This window comes from Sinohyriopsis cumingii, chromosome 13, assembly GCF_028554795.1.
Source record: "Sinohyriopsis cumingii isolate HCF-2022 chromosome 13, ASM2855479v2, whole genome shotgun sequence".
NCBI classification, from domain to species: Eukaryota; Metazoa; Mollusca; class Bivalvia; order Unionida; family Unionidae; genus Sinohyriopsis; species Sinohyriopsis cumingii.
In genome coordinates, this window is record NC_142973.1 from 25500489 (window position 1) to 25520020 (window position 19532).

A 19532-nucleotide genomic window follows, 5' to 3' on the forward strand; every position below is an offset into this window, starting at 1 on the left:
TTGTTTTTCTTCTTTTTTTTTTGCTTAACAGACCCATTATTTTCATATCGAGACCACTCTTTATTCCAAATGCCCATCTTATCCTACTTTTTGCAAAGGTTTATCTGTCTGTTTGCAGTTCGTACTGGTCTGCCTTAGATCTGAGATCAAAAAGTCTAAAATCCGGACACAATATCAGATTCCGACCATGGACAAATTTTGGGTGGAAAAAAAATCAGGTCCAAAAAATGAGGTTTTTCCCTCTGTAATTTGTAGTGCAACTAGAACTTCCAGATTATTTGGTATCATTGTAGAGCTACATATGTCTACCTTTCTATAATACCACCCACTTTAGTGTATCGTGCATGACCTTGATGCTACAGAGCTCGGCAGTAGGCTACTACCTCTGCCATGTAAACTTGTCGCCAGGGGTTAATGTGTTAATTATAGGAGTTTTATAAGTTGCAAAATAATCTCTCAAACAATTGGAAAAACATAAATACCAAGCAAATGCAAGAGATAATTATGGGAACCTTGTATCTAATGTCCAGCATGTCAAGTCAGCTAATGGTCATTTAATTTTATACGTCGGTCATGGTCATTCACAGGTTCAATACTAACTTCACTGGGAAATAGCATATATAAGAAAAATGTTTAGACTTGTTACTGTCCGTACTATTCTTTTGTCTAAACATGAAGGGATCAACAATGGCCCTAAAGGGAACAGGCCTGATGGTCTTTGTGTTGTAAAAGGTGGCTAAAGAGCGCCCAATGTAATGCAGCAGCTAGTGTGCTGGATTTGTCAGTAAAACAGTCTTGTTTAAAATTCAACTGTTTTGATTCGCCTGAGATGGCTGCCAGACTACGCATATGTCCTTGGGCAAAGCACTTCACTCCACTTGCCCTGCCATGAAACAACCTACATGTATGCCATTCAGTAAAACACCTCTGAATACAATAATTCCATTGCCCACCATAATTAATATTTAACATACCATAAATTGACACCTAAAGCTATCTGGCTGGAGAAATAGCACACTGTCATAACACCCATTAATAGTTCTGCGATGTTCTGCCTCGTGACCTTGTGCGTCAATAACTTCCTGTTCATCGGACAGCCTTATCTCTTTTTGAACTACATCAAGGTCATAGGACGGACCATGGGACAGGTCCTCTGTGGTATAGTAATCCCAGATCTTTAGGTTTGACAGGTTTGAATACGGCCTCAGTACCTATAAGATAGAACAAAAATATGATTGAAACTTTCTATTTTCGTCCAAAACATCTTCACATTATGACTCTTGAAAACTGAATGGAGAGTGTTGATGAACCAATTAAAAAATTAGATTCCTGTCTGCTGAACACACACATCCACAGTTTGGCCAAAGTTGTTCAGCTCTAAGATATCCACAAAATTAGTGAAATTTTCAAAAAATCCTGATATAAAAAACCCTAGATTTAAGTTAGTAAAACGCATATGCTCTTGATGCAGCCTGAAGGTTCTATATATAAAAAGTTCAATTTATTTACAAAACAAGAGTATAGCAAACAACACTTTACATGCCCACCCTGTATTCAATAGTTCTCTATACAGACAACTGAAATTTATGAGCAGAAATCACATATTTCTTTCAGGCACTGTGACCTTGTCCTTGATCCTTTTTACTGCCAAATCAACAGGTTTCTTTTTTACTCTAAGTGAAAGTCAACCACAAAATTTTGGTGCTGATGTTATGCTGAACGATAATTACTGTGAAGAAATTACTTTTGCAAATGTTGCTCTGAAAACACGATATTTATGTACTCATGCGGCCACTGTCAAACTCTTGTATTCGTACTGTTTGAGGTTCGAAACTACTGATGTAGATCCTTGACAGACATTGCCTGGCATTTGCTTCAAGGTATCCAAGCGATTCCACTTTTTCTGCATGCCCAACAAACCATACTATTAAGTGAACAAGAGTCCCATGAAGGAACTGATGCTCTGTTGACTGAAAAGAATTTCCAAGCATTCAAGATAAACCAATTCTTTCTTATCTCTGATATTCTTCAAACACCCAGGGTTCCTTTCCATTCAGAAGGAGTAGCATTATGATTTCAAGATGGTGGCCATATTGGCCGCATTCTGCATGTCAAGCCCATGATGAAAACATTGCTGAACATTGTTAACCAAAAAATTAACTGCTTCTGCAAGTGGAAAAGTGATGTGTCTTGATTTTCCCACCAATAAAGGATTGCCAGTAAAGTAAATTTATGTACCAGAATATGGTAACTTTAAGCTACAGTTTCACTACAAGTGTGATGAAAAATATAAAATGCAGATGATAATTTTATAAAATGCAGATGATAATTTATCATGGGAAATGTATCACTTTATTTTAATTGGTCTAGTAATTTGCTTTACATCACACACTATGGCATAATTCTCCTTACTGTGGGCTATGCACAAAAGACTAATAAAAAACAAATCTCATGTGGACTTACTGCCTCTTGATCCACTGGACTATACAGAAAATTGTAGAAAATTGGGGACTTTCGATGATGCTTGTCAATAAAGTCCCATATTGACATTCCCATGCTGGACTGCTGAGCATGCTTTGGGGCAAAACCTGACTCCTCATCCATTTCATCCAATCGTGGTGGTTTTTTCTCCTCCAATACCCAACCAGCCTCCATTCTCTCAAACTCATTATCAAGCATGAAGGTGCGAAATCGATTGGACACGTAATGGTAGGCCAAGAATTTCAGGTAGTACTGGTTGAATTCAAATGACAATGGAAACTGATGGTGAATCTGAAATAAAGTGTAAAGCAAGCATCTGAAAAAAATTCTACTAGGTCATCACAAACACACACACATGCACGGTAAATGATACAATACAGTTATGTTCATAGGCTCCAATGATCAGCCATTATTTGTTAGTTAATCATTGAGGACTGAAAATTCCAAAGAATTAATTAAAAATCCCATTTGCCAATATGCATGAATCATTATAGGCCATTAAAACTGTGGTGTTAAGCTAGTCAAAACCTAGGGGCAACATGGTTGGAGAAGTATGTAGGTTATATTCTAAAGAATATATGAATTCAAAAGGTTTAAAGTTTACAATCTCACACCCATTTCTGACAAAAAAAAATTCCTTTCAAATGATTGGTTTGGTTTTGTGCACTTAATGCCATTTTTCAGCACAAGATAGGCTGTACATGGCAGCCAGTATATGTGGTGTAGGAAGAACCCTGGAAAATCCTGGAAAGAACCACCAATCCACGGGAAGTTACTGTTAAACTTACACGCCCACTCAAACCCACACAAACAGAAGCAATATGTCAGTAATGCAAGTTTTTAAAAATTATGTGGTAATACTTTCAAGGTGCCAAGTTCTGCAGAATGCATTGTGCCAACTGTGAACACAGGTGAGACATTGAGAATACCATAAATGTTGCTTCATCTCTCTCCTTGTTATCAAAACAAGGGGTGGATGGGTTTGAACAAAATTGGGTTGTGGGGAATAAAATGCTATAATTCTTTATTTACCCATTAATCTTAACAGCTGAATAATAACTGTATCTTATGCAAAACTTACAACTAATTTCTGGAAGTTTTCATGCACCATTGCTTTCAAAGTATGCAAATTTTGTAAAATTTCTGTGTAATCCTGATGTATCTTTTGGCATTTACAGGACTCCCTCAATATATTCTAGCTAAGGATCACATAACCAAAATTAAAACATAGTTGATACGGTCTATCAAATGTACAACAATAAGATTTGAAAGAAAACAGCATGAAGCTTAGTATTATATTCTTCTTAAGTAATAAATAATAGACAAAAATTAAAGGCACAATTTCCATGAAGATAAAATTTACAAAAACTGATTACTATTAGTCTGGCTGGTTATTTATTCCGTTCTGTCAGCCGTCACCCCCCCCCACAACACATATACATGTATTAATGGAATTTTCAATTATCTAAGCTACATTGTGGTTTGGTTCATAACACAGTTCTTGCAATACCATGATTTGATACAAAAGACAGTTCTAACTAGACCACAGTTTAATATGCATTGAACAGTTACGGACCCAACTTACCACATTAAAATCAGACAGCTATAGGATTATTGTGCCAAAGATTATGGACCCCACTTACCGCATTATAATGACAGACAGCTATTGGAATTCTGTACCAGATTATGGTCTCCTGACCTACTGCATTACAATGACAGACAGCCATAGGAATATTGTCCCAAAGACTATGGACCACACTTACCACATTATATTGACAGACAGCTATAGAAATATTGTACCAAAGATTAAGAACCCCTAACTTACCATTGTTGATGCTGATGCAGACAGAAAAGCAAACCCTTGTTTTTCTATCCACGGGAAACATGAGCACACAATGCTGAGAGAAAGCACCCCATGTCTTGCTATTGATAGGCAACATAAGCACACTATGCTGAGAAAGCACACCATATCTTGCTATTCATGGGCAACATAAGCACACTATGCTGAGAGAAAAGAACATCCATGTCTTGCTTTTCATGGCAACATAAGCACACTATGCTGAGAGAAAAGAAAACACCATGTCTTGCTTTTCATGGCAACATAAGAATGCTATGCTGAGAGAAAAGCAAACACCATATGTCTTGCTATTCATGGCAACATAAACATGCTGTGCTGAGAGAAAAGCAAACCATGTCTTGCTTTTCATGGAAACATAAGCATGATATGCTGAGAGAAAAGCAAACCATGTCTTGCTTTTCATGGAAACATAAGCACACTATGCTGAGAGAAAAGAACATGTCTTGCTATTCACTGGCAACATAAGCATGCTATGCTGAGAGAAAAGCACACCATGTCTTGCTTTTCATGGAAACATAAGCATGCTATGCTGAGAGAAAAGCACACCATGTCTTGCTATTCATAGGCAACATAAGCATGCTATGCTGAGAAAAGAACACCATGTCTTGCGTTTCATGGCAACATAAGCATGCTATGCAGACAGAAAAGCACACGCCATTTCTTGCTATTCATGGGCAACATAAGTATGCTATGCTGACAAAAAAGAACACCATGTCTTGCTATTCACACTATCCTGACATACTCTCTTTGCAATTATTTTGTACCTGATGAACAACATCTAGAAACTGCAAGAAAATGGGGGCAAAGCCACTCGCTTGATTAGCTTGGGTCTGATTGCTTCGGTGTGTAAATCGATGACCAAATGAGAGCCATTCCTTCTCCACGAGGGCCTTGAACCCCTCCAGGGTCCTGAAGTAGGGGTCTAGCAATATCTGGGCCACTGACACTACCTGAAAAACAAAAATGTTGATTAGTTAAATTTTATGACATATTCATAAATGAATAATAAAATCAGACTTGGGATTCATCCAAGGTTGTAAATTATGCCCAAATTGGCATAGAAATACATATTTTTCCTGGGGGCCCCGAGTGGCCAAGTGGTCTAAGGCGCTCTCCGTTACGGATCACTGCCATCTCACCTCTGTAAGTGTGGGTTAGAGTCCACAATTCGGCCAATGTGGGTATGTGAGAAAGCTTGCCAGTAGCTTCTCGTGGGTCAGTGGTTCTTCTCAGGGTTTTCCCGGGTTCATCCTCCACCATTAATACTGGCCACCATGCATAGCCTATCGTGTGCTGAAAAATGGTGTTAAACCCCACAACAACAACAACATATTTTTCTACATGGACACAAACACAGGACAGGAGTACCAAAGTTGCATAAATTTTTGTCATATGCACAAAATGTTTGTTATTGGACAGGAATCAGCTATTTATATTGTCAAAGAATAGTGACATATGACAAACCTATAAGAAGATTTTTGAACCATGTAACTGCACAAAGTTATAAAATAACAGTAAATCATATATCAGTCTGATAATAAAACTTAAAAAAAGTAATTTCAGAAATTCCTATTTCCAATATAGCATATGTTACATATTTCACACTGTTTTAGTGATCAACAAAATAGCCAAATGGTTTCAAATGTTTCAGAGAGCGACTTGTATCAGTTTAAACAAAAAGTTTGTTATACAAAAGTTTAACAGTTCAAGGTTGCACCACTTGTTAGCCGAATTAAATAGCTGACTACTAGTGTCATATTTTTTAGGTTGGATTTTTACACGAGGGAAAAATACTAGAGACAGATGAATATATAAAGATAAAAATGCTGATAAATGATGATTACAGACAAAAGTTAAACAAGTAAAGACTAAAGTTAACTAAGATCAAGATCTGAAATGGAAAATTCCACAGTGTAACCATTTTCTGGTAAACCAAATAAACATGTAAATGACTTTAATGGGAACAAATCTGGTGGCCACTTGGATAATTTATATGCCAAACTAGATATTCCAACACTGAGAATAAACACTGTATAGTATGGTTGAGGTGTGATAACAAAACAATCTTGTTTCTTCACTTTATAATTTTAATATGGAACATTATAATACAAACAAGAAGGTATTCATGCAAATCTGACACACATTCACAGGCAGATCACATTAAAACACTTGTGGTTTCTTGTAGGTTTTTTTTTTGGAATGAGGTTAGTGTAATGTTTATTGCAACATATCTCTTGTTGTGTTTATGAAAATGAATAGTCAAAGTAGGCATTTGCTGTGTTCTGAAAATGAGTAGTCAAAAGTAGTCACTTGCTGTGTTCTGAAAATGAGTAGTCAAAGTAGTCACTTGCTGTGTTCTGAAATAGTCAAATGTGTTCACTTGAAGTGTTCTGAAAATGAGTAGTCAAAAGGAGTCACTTGAAGTGTTCTGAAAATGAAGTCAAAGTAGTCACTTGTTGTGTTGTGAAAACAATATTTTTGTTGTTGTTGTAGGGTTTAATGCCATTTTTCAGCACAATATAGGCTATATATGGCGGCCAGTATAAATGGTGGAGGAAGAACTGGGGAAAACCACGTAAAAAACCACCAACCAACGAGAAGCTACTGGCAAGCTTTCTCACATACCCACATTGGCCTGAATCTGAGACTCAAAACCATGCAGACAGAGGTGAAATGACAGTGATCCGTAACAGCGAGTGCTTTAAACCACTCGGCCACTCGGGGCCCCTTCTGAAAATGAGTAGTCAAAAAGTAGTCACCTGCTGTGTTCTGAAAATGAGTAGTCAAAAATAGTCACTTGAAGTGTTCTGAAAATGAGTAGTCAAAGTAGTCTCTTGCTGTCTACTGCTATTGACTAGTCAAAGTAGTCACTTGCTGTGTTCTGAAAATGAGTAGTCAAAGTAGTCTCTTGCTGTCTACTGCTATTGACTAGTCAAAGTAGTCACTTGCTGTGTTCTGAAAATGAGTAGTCAAAGTAGTCTCTTGCTGTCTACTGCTATTGACTAGTCAAAGTAGTCACTTGCTGTGTTCTGAAAATGAGTAGTCAAAGTAGTCTCTTGCTGTCTACTGCTATTGACTAGTCAAAGTAGTCACTTGCTGTGTTCTGAAAATGAGTAGTCAAAGTAGTCTCTTGCTGTCTACTGCTATTGACTAGTCAAAGTAGTCACTTGCTGTGTTCTGAAAATGAGTAGTCAAAGTAGTCACTTGCCATGTTCTGAAAATGAGTAGTTAAAGTAGTTATTTGCTGTGTTCTGAAAATGAGTAGTCAAAGTAAGAAGACAGAATCATTAAACCTGATTTTTTTATTATCATTTTAAACAGTGGTTCATTTATACCACACACATGCCGAGTGTTGTTTAGGACAAGACAGGTTAATTCTAACTTTTATAGCAAACTCTTCACTTTCAGTACCTTATAGCTCCTTGTTTTAAGTTCTCCATGCTAAAATTTGGGTTTCAGTTCATCTGAACCATGTGTTTATGCATTTCGGTTTATTACTAGTTGGACTGAACTTGCACCTAACATGCACTTTGACATCTGCCTAACAGCCAACTGCAAGAAGTTGTTGGCCAAAAAATCTGGCTCATGCAGTTGCCCTCTGTTTCAGTAATTTGCAATTTGGTTGACTGCACGTTATTAAAAAAAATTCTTCAATATCTCTCTAGTTTTCCATCCATATCTGATGGCACATGAACCTCATCTGTCCAATATGCCACAACATTTAGTATTTTGTTTTAGATAAATTTGTGTAAATGATTTTGAACTTTTAGCAGTGGGTTGTTATTGTTTGTACAAACACGAAAGACTGCTCTGCCTAGATGCTTTCTGTAACATATGGGATTTTTTATTGTTTGGGTGGGGGACTAATTTTAATGATGTAAAACTTACCTGTTGCTACTGCATAGTTTTCTGGGTGGAAAATACCCAGACAGTGTGATGAGAATTTGTCCTTCCATCTGGGTGAACCAGAAGATTCCAGAACAACGGAACACCCCACAGACACACTGCCCATTGTTCTTTAAGAGAAGGAACCTAATTTAGTGGGAATTAGGTACAGGGTAGGAGAAGAAAATCTGGCAATATCAATTGATACGTATTGCATCATTAAAATTAGTTTTCCCCCACCAAAACAATACATTTTAATCCAGAATCAGGAACAATCAAAACAAATCTGCAAAATTGTGGATCTAAAACAAAAGTCAAAAGTATTTATTTTTCAAAAAAAGAGATAAGTATACCTGTGTGGTGACATCCCAGCCATCCTCAAGACAGATCATCACTGATGATCCCTGTACATCCAGCAAGTCAACTGTGGCCCCAGCTAGTTGCATGATGTTTTGAACCTGTGATGTAAACAGATCTTATTACAGGTGCTGACATGTCATATATAAACTAACAAAGCACCTTTAATATTGCTAGAATTCCTACCTTTGCAATAAAACATTTAATTTTTGAAATGAGTTGCATATATTTCATATGAAATGAGCAATAAATCAGAATCAGTTTGCCAAATAGCTCCCACAGAGGGATGACTGGCTGCTTAACAGCCTCATTTTTACATCTCTGTTACCTAATCAGAACACCTTTTATAAAACAAATACAAATGGGGTGTAAAGAAGAATTCTTGAAATAATCACTTATCTTTAAGTGGTTTTTAATACTGTCAGATCTTTCCAACAGAAAAAAGCTGGCTAAAATTATTCAAATCCTATTTTAAAGTTTCTGTAAATAAATGCAACACTAATCCTGTATGAGGTCAGATGATTATGTTTTCATGGCAATTAAACAACCAACATACAGTGGGCAATCTAGGAGAGAAAAAAACTTGTCTGAGAGAATGGTATATGATACCCTATGAATTAATACAGTAATAACAGTATTGTAAAAAGAAAGTAAAGTGACCAGTCCCTATATTCCATACCTTACTGCATAGTGAATTAGCAGTAATACCAGTATTTTAAAAAGAAAGTAAGGTGACCTGTCCCTATATTCCATACCTTATTGTATAGTGAATTAGCAGTAATACCAGTATTTTAAAAAGAAAGTAAGGTGACCAGTCCCTATATTCCATACCTTATTGCATAGTGAATTAGCAGTAATACCAGTATTTTAAAAAGAAAGTAAGGTGACCAGTCCCTATATTCCATACCTTATTGCATAGTGAATTAGCAGTAATACCAGTATTTTAAAAAGAAAGTAAGGTGACCAGTCCCTATATTCCATACCTTATTGCATAGTGAATTAGCAGTAATACCAGTATTTTAAAAAGAAAGTAAGGTGACCAGTCCCTATATTCCATACCTTATTGCATAGTGAATTAGCAGTAATACCAGTATTTTAAAAAGAAAGTAAGGTGACCAGTCCCTATATTCCATACCTTATTGCATAGTGAAGTAGCAGTAATACCAGTATTTAAAAAAAATAAGGTGACCAGTCCTTATATTCCTTACCTTATTGTACTGTGAATTAGCAGCAGAGTAAAAACAGACTCATTACTTTTTTTTCAAATCTCTGGAAGAATATGGTTTACTTATTCTTTTTTGTAAGTGGTACTTTTACTATTTGAGTTTGTCTTGTTCTTTTTGCCAATATTTATATTGCTAATTTTGAGGGTAGTGGACAAGGATGAACTTGCTGGACAGATGTCCCCAAAAAAGATTGTTTTTTTAAGTTAAAACATTTTTAGCAAAGATAAAATCTTGTGTGATGTATACATCTTTGTACTATGTGTAATTGACTATGCTGCCATGTGTATATCTCTGTGTAGTACATGTGATTGAGCCATGTGTATACATCTGTGTACTATGTCTGAGTGACTGAGCTGCCATGTGTATACATGTGTACTGTGTGACTGACTGAGCTGCCAGGTGTATATATCTGAGTACTATGTGTGATTGACTGAGATGCCATGTGCATACATATGTGTGCTGTGTGTGACTGAGCTGCCATGTTTATACATCTGTGTACTTTGTGATTTTCTAAGCTGCCATGCATATACATGTTTACTATGTCTGATTGACTGGGCTGCCATGTGTAAACATCTGTGTACTACATGTGTTTAACTGAGCTGCCATGTGTATACATGTATACTGTGTGATTGTTTAGTAAGCCAACTCTTGTTCATGGTTGTGGGTTGTACTGTAAGATAATATTTGCAAACATGCCGATTGACTAAGCTGCCATGTGTATACATGTATACTGTGTGAATGACTGAGCTGCCATGTCTAAACATGTTTACTACATGTAACTGACTGAGCTGCTATGTGTATACATCTTTGCACTATGTGTAAATGACCGAGCTGCCATGTGTATACATCTGTGTACTATATGTGATCGACAGAGCTGCCATGTGTATAACTCTGTGTACCATGTGTGATTGACCCAGCTGCCATGTGTATACATCTGTGTACTACATGTGATCGACAGAGCTGCCATGTGTATAACTCTGTGTACCATGTGTGATTGACCCAGCTGCCATGTGTATACATCTGTGTACTACATGTGATCGACAGAGCTGCCATGTGTATACATCTGTGTACTACATGTGATCGACAGAGCTGCCATGTGTATAACTCTGTGTACTATGTGTGATTGACCCAGCTGCCATGTGTATAACTCCGTGTACCATGTGTGATTGACCCAGCTGCCATGTGTATACATCTGTGTACTACATGTGATCGACAGAGCTGCCATGTGTATAACTCTGTGTACCATGTGTGATTGACCCAGCTGCCATGTGTATACATCTGTGTACTATGTGTGATTGACAGAGCTGCCATGTGTATAACTCTGTGTACTATGTGTGATTGACCCAGCTGCCATGTGTATAACTCTGTGTACCATGTGTGATTGACCCAGCTGCCATGTTTATGTTCATGTTTATCTAATCTGTCTGCTTTAATTTTATCTATGATTGTAGTTTGTAGTTTAAGCTAATAGTCATTTATAAACAAATGTTTAGTAAGCCAACTCTTGTTCATGGTTGTGTGTTGTACTTTAAGATAATATGTGCAAACATGCTAATATAACCTTTTGACCTTAGAAAGTTCTGGAAGTAAATTTATGACCAACATCCTGGTCATCTTATTGTGTCCTAGGTTTTTATTATATAAGGTTCTGATAAACAAAATTATTCATGTCTATTTTATCATGCCTTTTTTAATATCAGTCAGGTGGTATGACTATTAGTTGTGTTGAGATATAATTTGAGAGGAATCGTTATTTAAATCATTCACTGGAATTATTAAAGTGCTCAATGACTGGATTAACACCAAGATACATCAAGAATGTTGGTACATCAGCACATTCAAGATTGGAATTCATTAGGAATATTCTATTCTATTGGACTTGTGACAGAACATTTGGGATTATCTGCAATATCATTCACAATACAGTAAGTTCCTCTCAAATTTTCATTTTGTAACTTCGAATTAAATTATTGTGGACTTAATTAAACTTGTTGGCTTTGCTTCTTTCTGTTATTAAGTTTAAGACCATAGAGTTGTAACGTTATGTTTGACTGACCAAGCTGCCATGTGTGTATGATATATGTGCCTGTGTACTATGTGTCTGACAGCTTCTATTTGAATGATAAAGATACATGTGTGCCATGTGAGCCAGGGTGAGCTGCCATGTTGCTGATAATAGCTGAATGTGTAGGATGTGTAAAACTGACATGTGTATGATATCTACTTTATGGACTATGTTTAACTGGTGGAACTGCCATGTCTGTGACAAGTGCCTGTCTACTGTATGTGACTGGCTGAGCTGCCATTTGGATGATACTGTATATACTTGCTTATTAGATGAGTCCTACTGCAAACTGCACAGACCCAGATCTGCTGTTGCATAATCCACCATCAGATCTAGGTCTGTGCAGTTTATTTGGATTAATCAGTCGAACAAACAACATAGACCCTGATCTGCACATTATTATATGGCCTATCAGGATCTTTGTTTTTGGCTGTTTGTTGTTGTTGTTGTTGGGTTTAACGCCATTTTTCAGCACACGATAGGCTATACACGGCAGCCAGTATTAATGGTGGAGGAAGAACCCGGGAAAGCCCTGGAAAGAACCACCGACCCACAAGAAGCTACTGGCAAGCTTTCTCACATACCCATATTGGCTGAATTCGAGACTCGAACCGACACAGACAGAGGTGAGATGGCAGTGATCCATAACGGAGAGCGCTTTAGACCACTCAGCCACTCGGGGCTTCTTTGGCTGTTTGACTTGACCTATAAGTGAGTACATACGGTATATGTGCATGTGTACTATGTGGCTTGTGTGTAACAGGCATATATCTATGCATTCAAAACAAGTCACAATTTTTTACTGTGTGTAGAACAATATGATATTAATGGGAGCTATTTGGTAAAATGATAAAAACAGACAAAGACTCATAACTGGATTTTATTTTCCAAGGTTTAAATTTCTGTACGATGATAGCAGACATTGGGAAAGTTTTGATATTACCAAACACTTGTAATCGTTTTTAGCAACAGAAATATCTGCACACAATATTATTTCAAAATATGCATATTGATCTCATGTGAATGATATCTTGACTACAAATTCTATATTGTACACTAAACATTTTAAGCTCTATCTGATGACATAAATTCTATTATAAAATACTCTGAACTTCTATGTCCAATTATAATCAGCCATCATTTTTTCCCTAATCCATCATATGCCTTGGAGAGGTATAGAGAAATTCCACCCTCCAAATCATAAGTGTTGAAACTCGCCTAATTCCTTGGGTGAGATTTCATAACACCACACAATTCTGTTATTCCACCTACCAGACAGTATTTATCTTGCAGTTTATCTTGATCCTGATTTTACCCTACAGATCCGATAAGTTAACCACCATTATGACATCAGAAATGTACATACTGCAATGCATAAATTTCACACAAACTGTTTACATTCTGCATTGTTTTTGCAAAAATCATTGCTTATGGTGGGTGAGAAAAAGAATCTTCCTTACACACATAGCCAGGATTTGGAGGTTTAACCGAGAATAAGACTTGTAACACAGATTCAGCAGGCCTTGTCCTTAACACAAATCTTATTTCTTCAAGTTTTTCTATCCATCCCATACCCTTGTGGAAGATTCTGTTTATCCCCATATAAGAATTGTCTAGCTATGGGTAACATTTTGGTTAATTCTGTAAGTGGGTGAGCAAATGTAGTACACATACCTGTAGTAGCCATTCTGTGTCCTCAACAGTCTTCAAGAATCCAGCATCCAGGCCTGGCGGAGAACTTGGTACACAAGCACGCATCAGCTTCTTAAAACTTGCTTTAACATGCCGCACTTCGTAAAAATCCACTGGGATAAAATCACACTTGGGAAATGACTCCAGCTTAATTCCCTAAAAAGAAGTTTGTTCTCTCTTTAATTTATCTATTTATTTTAACCTCTAAAACTCTTTATGTATACTTGGATGTATGATGGACAGATTTATTGCTAATTAGCTGTGTGGCTGGATGAAAAGATGGGCTAAAATATATCTACCTCTTTATCAATCTATCCATCAAATTCTTTTGCCTATCCATCTATCCATTATTTTACTGACTGATCTATCAATCAATTTATCTATCTATTCTAAAATCCATCCAAAAATGAATCAATCAATATAAAGTATCTATCATCAACTGCTTCATTGCAACTTGCTGCAAGAAAATATTCTTTAACTTGTGATTTTAAGGATACAAATTTAAGGGAGTTCAATATATAATTTTTAAATCTGGGCATAACTGCACAAAGCCAACCTATGACCGAGCTAATTATCCTGTAAGCCCAAATGGTTTAGAGCTAAGACACTTGCACAGTATCTTTGTAATCCTTGGTTTAATCCCTGTCTCCAACAAGTGTCCCAATACATATATCGAACTAAGAAAAAAAGGAAGGGAAAGTGTGACTTAAAATATTAAATACTGAACTGCGACCTTGACCTTAAAGATAGCAACCCCATTCTGGCATATTGGTAACTCCATAGCTATATAATGATTTCATCTTAATTTGCAAGAGAAAATGGTGTAGAGACTGTATAAAGCACTGCTGCATTTTCTGGACCACTGCCAGGAAAGTATTATTGAAGAAAAATAATTTACTTTACAAAAAGTCTGCAAAATTGATTTGTCTCACATGATCCTCTGTGGCATAATCCAGTGACCTTGAAAAGTTACTAGGTCAATATGACTACTTTTTCCTGTGAGGAAATAATACCTAACAAAATGAACACAACCATAAGATTTCATGACTGTACATACAAATGTGTCAAGAGAAACTGAGGTAAATGCAGAAACTTAATGTTATCACTGGAGCATGACAAATTGGGCACTGTGACCTAATTTTGCCTGTATACAGCTACATAAATAAACCAATCATGTTTTATGACTCTACATACAACAGTGTAAGAGAAACTGAGCTTAATTTAAACCTTAACAGAATCAGTGAAACATGAAAGGTTGGTCACCATGGCCTACTTTTGTCTGCATTGAGTGGTACACTCCAAGATGAATAGACTCATAAGGTCTCATGATTGAACATAAAACGGTATCAGAGAAACTAGACTAAATGAAGAACTTCACAATAAAGCCTAAGACTAGGACAAAAATGAAGCGATCCCTAGGTCTTGCCTAAGCTTTATTTGATACAAAATTGTGTTCTTCTATAAATACATTATCTGCTCATAATGCATTAAGAAAACAGTTAAGTGGTGGGGGAGTTACATCCCCTTAGCCATGAGGCCATTGCTCTGGTCTCCTAATGTATGCAAAACAACTTTAAATCTGCAAAGGTCAGTGAATGGCAACTGTTTAAAGGAACATTTTTCATATTGCAAATCATCAGATTTAGAGTAACCTGTGCTGAATGACCTTGGAAGGCATCCATTTGTACTGCTGATGCAGGCCCCACTAAATCTAACTGAGGTCTTTGGAATGAAGTTTCAAAGGTAACAGTTACAAAATTAATTTCAAACCTCCATTGCATGGCTAGATTATGTCAGTTAAGGAGTAAGCTGATGGTGACTGCTCTAACTTCATGAGCTGATATGCATAACACGTCCATCAGGTCAGTAACTTGTAAGCTGAGCATCATTTTCATTTATCACAAGAAGTCTAGAAGAGTTTTATGATGGTCACTGTGGCAGCCATACTGGAGGTCAGATTGGCACCATTTTCACTCAGTCTTCTGGTTGAAACCCCATGTGACTTTCCAATCAGGAGGAGTAGCAACAGCAAGAGTTTCAAGATGGCATAAATGGTAGAAATACTGGATGTCAGATTGGAACCATTTTCATGTAGGTCCTACCAGAGATCACAAGAAGTATTTTGGTGTAAACCATGTTGATATAACCATCTACCATGGAGGAATAGCTATAACAAGATTTTCAAGATGGACAATGGTCGCTATTTAGATCATATCAGCACCATTTTTATTTGGGACTAACTAGATAATGGTAAGAAGTCTTCTAGTGAAAACCATCTGTCAACATGACTTTCCTTCAGGGGAATAGTGATAAGACGTTCAAGATAGCTGCCATGGTGGCCATACTGGGTGTCAGATCATCACCATTTTAATTAAAAACCATCAATACATCATATTAACTCTTCTGGTGAAATTCCCATTTGATATAGCTTTCTATTCAGAAGGAGTACCAAAAAACAAGATTTTCAAGATGGCTGCTTTGGCACCCATACTGGACAGCAGATCAGCACTTCTTATATATCATAAGAAGTCTTGTGGTGAAAAGCCCATGCTAATATGATTATCCATTCAGCAGGTCTAGCAATAACAACATTTTAAAGTTGGTCACTGTCAACCATGTTGGATGTCTGAGTGACAACATTTTAAAGTTGGTCACTGTCAACCATGTTGGATGTCTGAGTGACAACATTTTCATTTAGATGTCCAACCAGATATTATTTGACATCTTTTGGTGAAAACCCCATGTCAGTATAACTTTCCATTCAGGAAGAATAGTGATGAGAAGATTTTCAAGATGGCCACTGAGTCAGCTAGAAGGTGTTTATAAAACTTGCAGGGCAATCCTTTAGGTGGTTTTGCAAAATAAGCAATGACAAACTTGAGCTGACACAATGACAACAATGATGGACATTGGAAGACGGACAACAGAGAACATGCAATTATAGAAGCTCTTCTGATCATTGACCAGTAGGAGTAAAAATATATCTCTGTTATAGACATACCTTCATTTGTGTCTTCTCTCCAAGAATGTAAACAGACACTTTTCTCAGACCTTGTACAGAACTGTTGATCAAGTCCCCTCGGCCATCCAGATTACCATTTGGATGCAAATAGCCCCTGGAATCCAGGGTTGATTGCTTGTGTTTTTCCTTTAGACTTCCTATTCTGGTGAGAGCTGGAAATATCCACAACATATGTCAAAGTTGATTTTTTTAAACCACTGCTCTTACATATTCTCTCTTGTTGTATATTTAAAATCTGCTATTAGCAAGAAGAAAATGTTTTTCTAGTTACATGTATAAAATATTTAATACTACATGTTAAATATAAATCCTTTAAACACTTGATTTATTATAAAAATCTGTGTCATAAATATGCACTGCTTATTGATGGCAAATATGCAAATATAAGACAGTAAAAAATGAATGCAAATTTGTAACAGTTTCCATAAGTGGTCTATTAACCTTAGATACATGTAAATGTTGACAAAAATGACATAAGTACACTTTTCAGTATTTTTTCATAACATAACTACTTCCATTTCTTATTAATTCAAGGCAGACTATATATATTCATTAATAGTATTTATTCTGTTGCAATTACTAATATTGTAAATTGGAGGTTGTCTGCATTCCCTATGTCGTCTGCATTCCTTATGTCTATGCTTTGTTCACAATAACTCCTAGAAAGCAATCAACTTCTTCAAGCTGCATTACCCTTACTGGGACTAATCAAATATAATGTACGAACATTACAATTTTACTTTAACACTTTTGATCTAGAGGCAAACAAATGACACATTTAAAACTTAATGCAGCTGACCCTTGAACTATAACCCATTACCTTGGATGAGTCAATATAGAAACACTTCAATACAAAATCACTTCTTTAGTAATCTACTGCTGCAAATTGTTACCATATTTCATTCATACATGACTTCAACATGCCATATTTCATTCATACATGACTTCAACATGCCATATTTCATTCATACACGACTTCAACATGCCATATTTCATTCACACTTGACTTCAACATGCCATATTTCAATCACACATGACTTCAACATGCCATATTTCATTCACATGACTTCAACATGCCATATTTCATTCACACATGACTTCAACATGCCATATTTCATTCATACATGACTTCAACATGCCATATTTCATTCATACACAACTTCAACATGCCATATTTCATTCACACATGACTTCAACATGCCATATTTCATTCATACACGACTTCAACATGCCATATTTCATTCATACACGACTTCAACATACCATATTTCATTCACACATGACTTCAACATGCCATATTTCATTCACACTTGACTTCAACATACCATATTTCATTCACACATGACTTCAACATGCCATATTTCATTCACACATGACTTCAACATGCCATATTTCATTCACACATGACTTCAACATACCATATTTCAATCATACACGACTTCAACATGCCATATTTCATTCATACACGACTTCAACATGCCATATTTCATTCACACATGACTTCAACATGCCATATTTCATTCACACATGACTTCAACATGCCATATTTCATTCACATGACTTCAACATGCCATATTTCATTCACACATGACTTCAACATGCCATATTTCATTCGTACATGACTTCAACATGCCATATTTCATTCATACACGACTTCAACATGCCATATTTCATTCACACATGACTTCAACATGCCATATTTCATTCATACACGACTTCAACATGCCATATTTCATTCACATATGACTTCAACATGCCATATTTCATTCACACATGACTTCAACATGCCATATTTCATTCATACACGACTTCAACATGCCATATTTCATTCATACACGACTTCAACATACCATATTTCATTCACACATGACTTCAACATGCCATATTTCATTCACACTTGACTTCAACATACCATATTTCATTCACACATGACTTCAACATGCCATATTTCATTCACACATGACTTCAACATGCCATATTTCATTCATACATGACTTCAACATGCCATATTTCATTCACACATGACTTCAACATGCCATATTTCATTCACACATGACTTCAACATACCATATTTATTTCACACATGACTTCAACATGCCATATTTCATTCACACATGACTTCAACATACCATATTTCAATCATACATGACTTCAACATGCCATATTTCATTCATACATGACTTCAACATGCCATATTTCATTCACACATGACTTCAACATGCCATATTTTCATTCACACATGACTTCAACATACCATATTTCAATCATACACGACTTCAACATGCCATATTTCATTCATACACGACTTCAACATGCCATATTTCATTCACACATGACTTCAACATGCCATATTTCATTCACACATGACTTCAACATGCCATATTTCATTCACACATGACTTCAACATGCCATATTTCATTCACACATGACTTCAACATGCCATATTTCATTCACACATGACTTCAACATGCCATATTTCATTCACACATGACTTCAACATACCATATGCACTATCAACCACATTTAGTCTATACACATCACAAAGTGAAAACAAACTTACTGTCATAAAGGTAAGATTTAAAATTACGTTTACTACAAAAAAGTTGTAGTAGTTAATTGCAATTACAATAACTGTCACACTGAAGCAATCAATTACAATTATGTAATTATCCAGGTAATTAGAGTACAATTACATTACTTCTGTTGATTCTATCACAATTCGTAGTTCTCTTTGGTTAATTCACGTTTTGCACAAACAATGTTCTTTAAATATAACACACTGAACACAATAATGTAGAACTAATTTTAAAAAATTTGTAAAGTTCTTTTTCTGTCCTCTTTTTAAAAAAATTCCATTATTCTAATCATGCTGTTATGTTGTATGTTGCTAACTGAAAGAATGACAAACAGTAATCATAACTTAAAAGTAATTATAACTTTGCATTA

At 36.1% G+C, this 19532-nt stretch overlaps 1 protein-coding gene across 3 annotated transcripts in view; it reads right to left on the bottom strand.

Annotated features, from left to right (window-relative positions):
* The window catches only part of LOC149785082 (myotubularin-related protein 13-like), a 277095-nt gene that overhangs the window by 37081 nt on the left and 220482 nt on the right, over window positions 1-19532 (bottom strand). For all 3 annotated transcript variants that reach the window (XM_089978822.1, XM_089978820.1, XM_089978821.1), the window contains 6 exons: window positions 16566-16738; window positions 13547-13720; window positions 8578-8682; window positions 5104-5289; window positions 2464-2772; window positions 975-1211 (listed from right to left, as the gene is read on the bottom strand). In XM_089978822.1, the coding sequence (XP_089834948.1) occupies window positions 975-1211; window positions 2464-2772; window positions 5104-5289; window positions 8578-8682; window positions 13547-13720; window positions 16566-16738 (1184 nt within the window). The remainder of the gene's footprint in view (window positions 1-974; window positions 1212-2463; window positions 2773-5103; window positions 5290-8577; window positions 8683-13546; window positions 13721-16565; window positions 16739-19532) is intronic.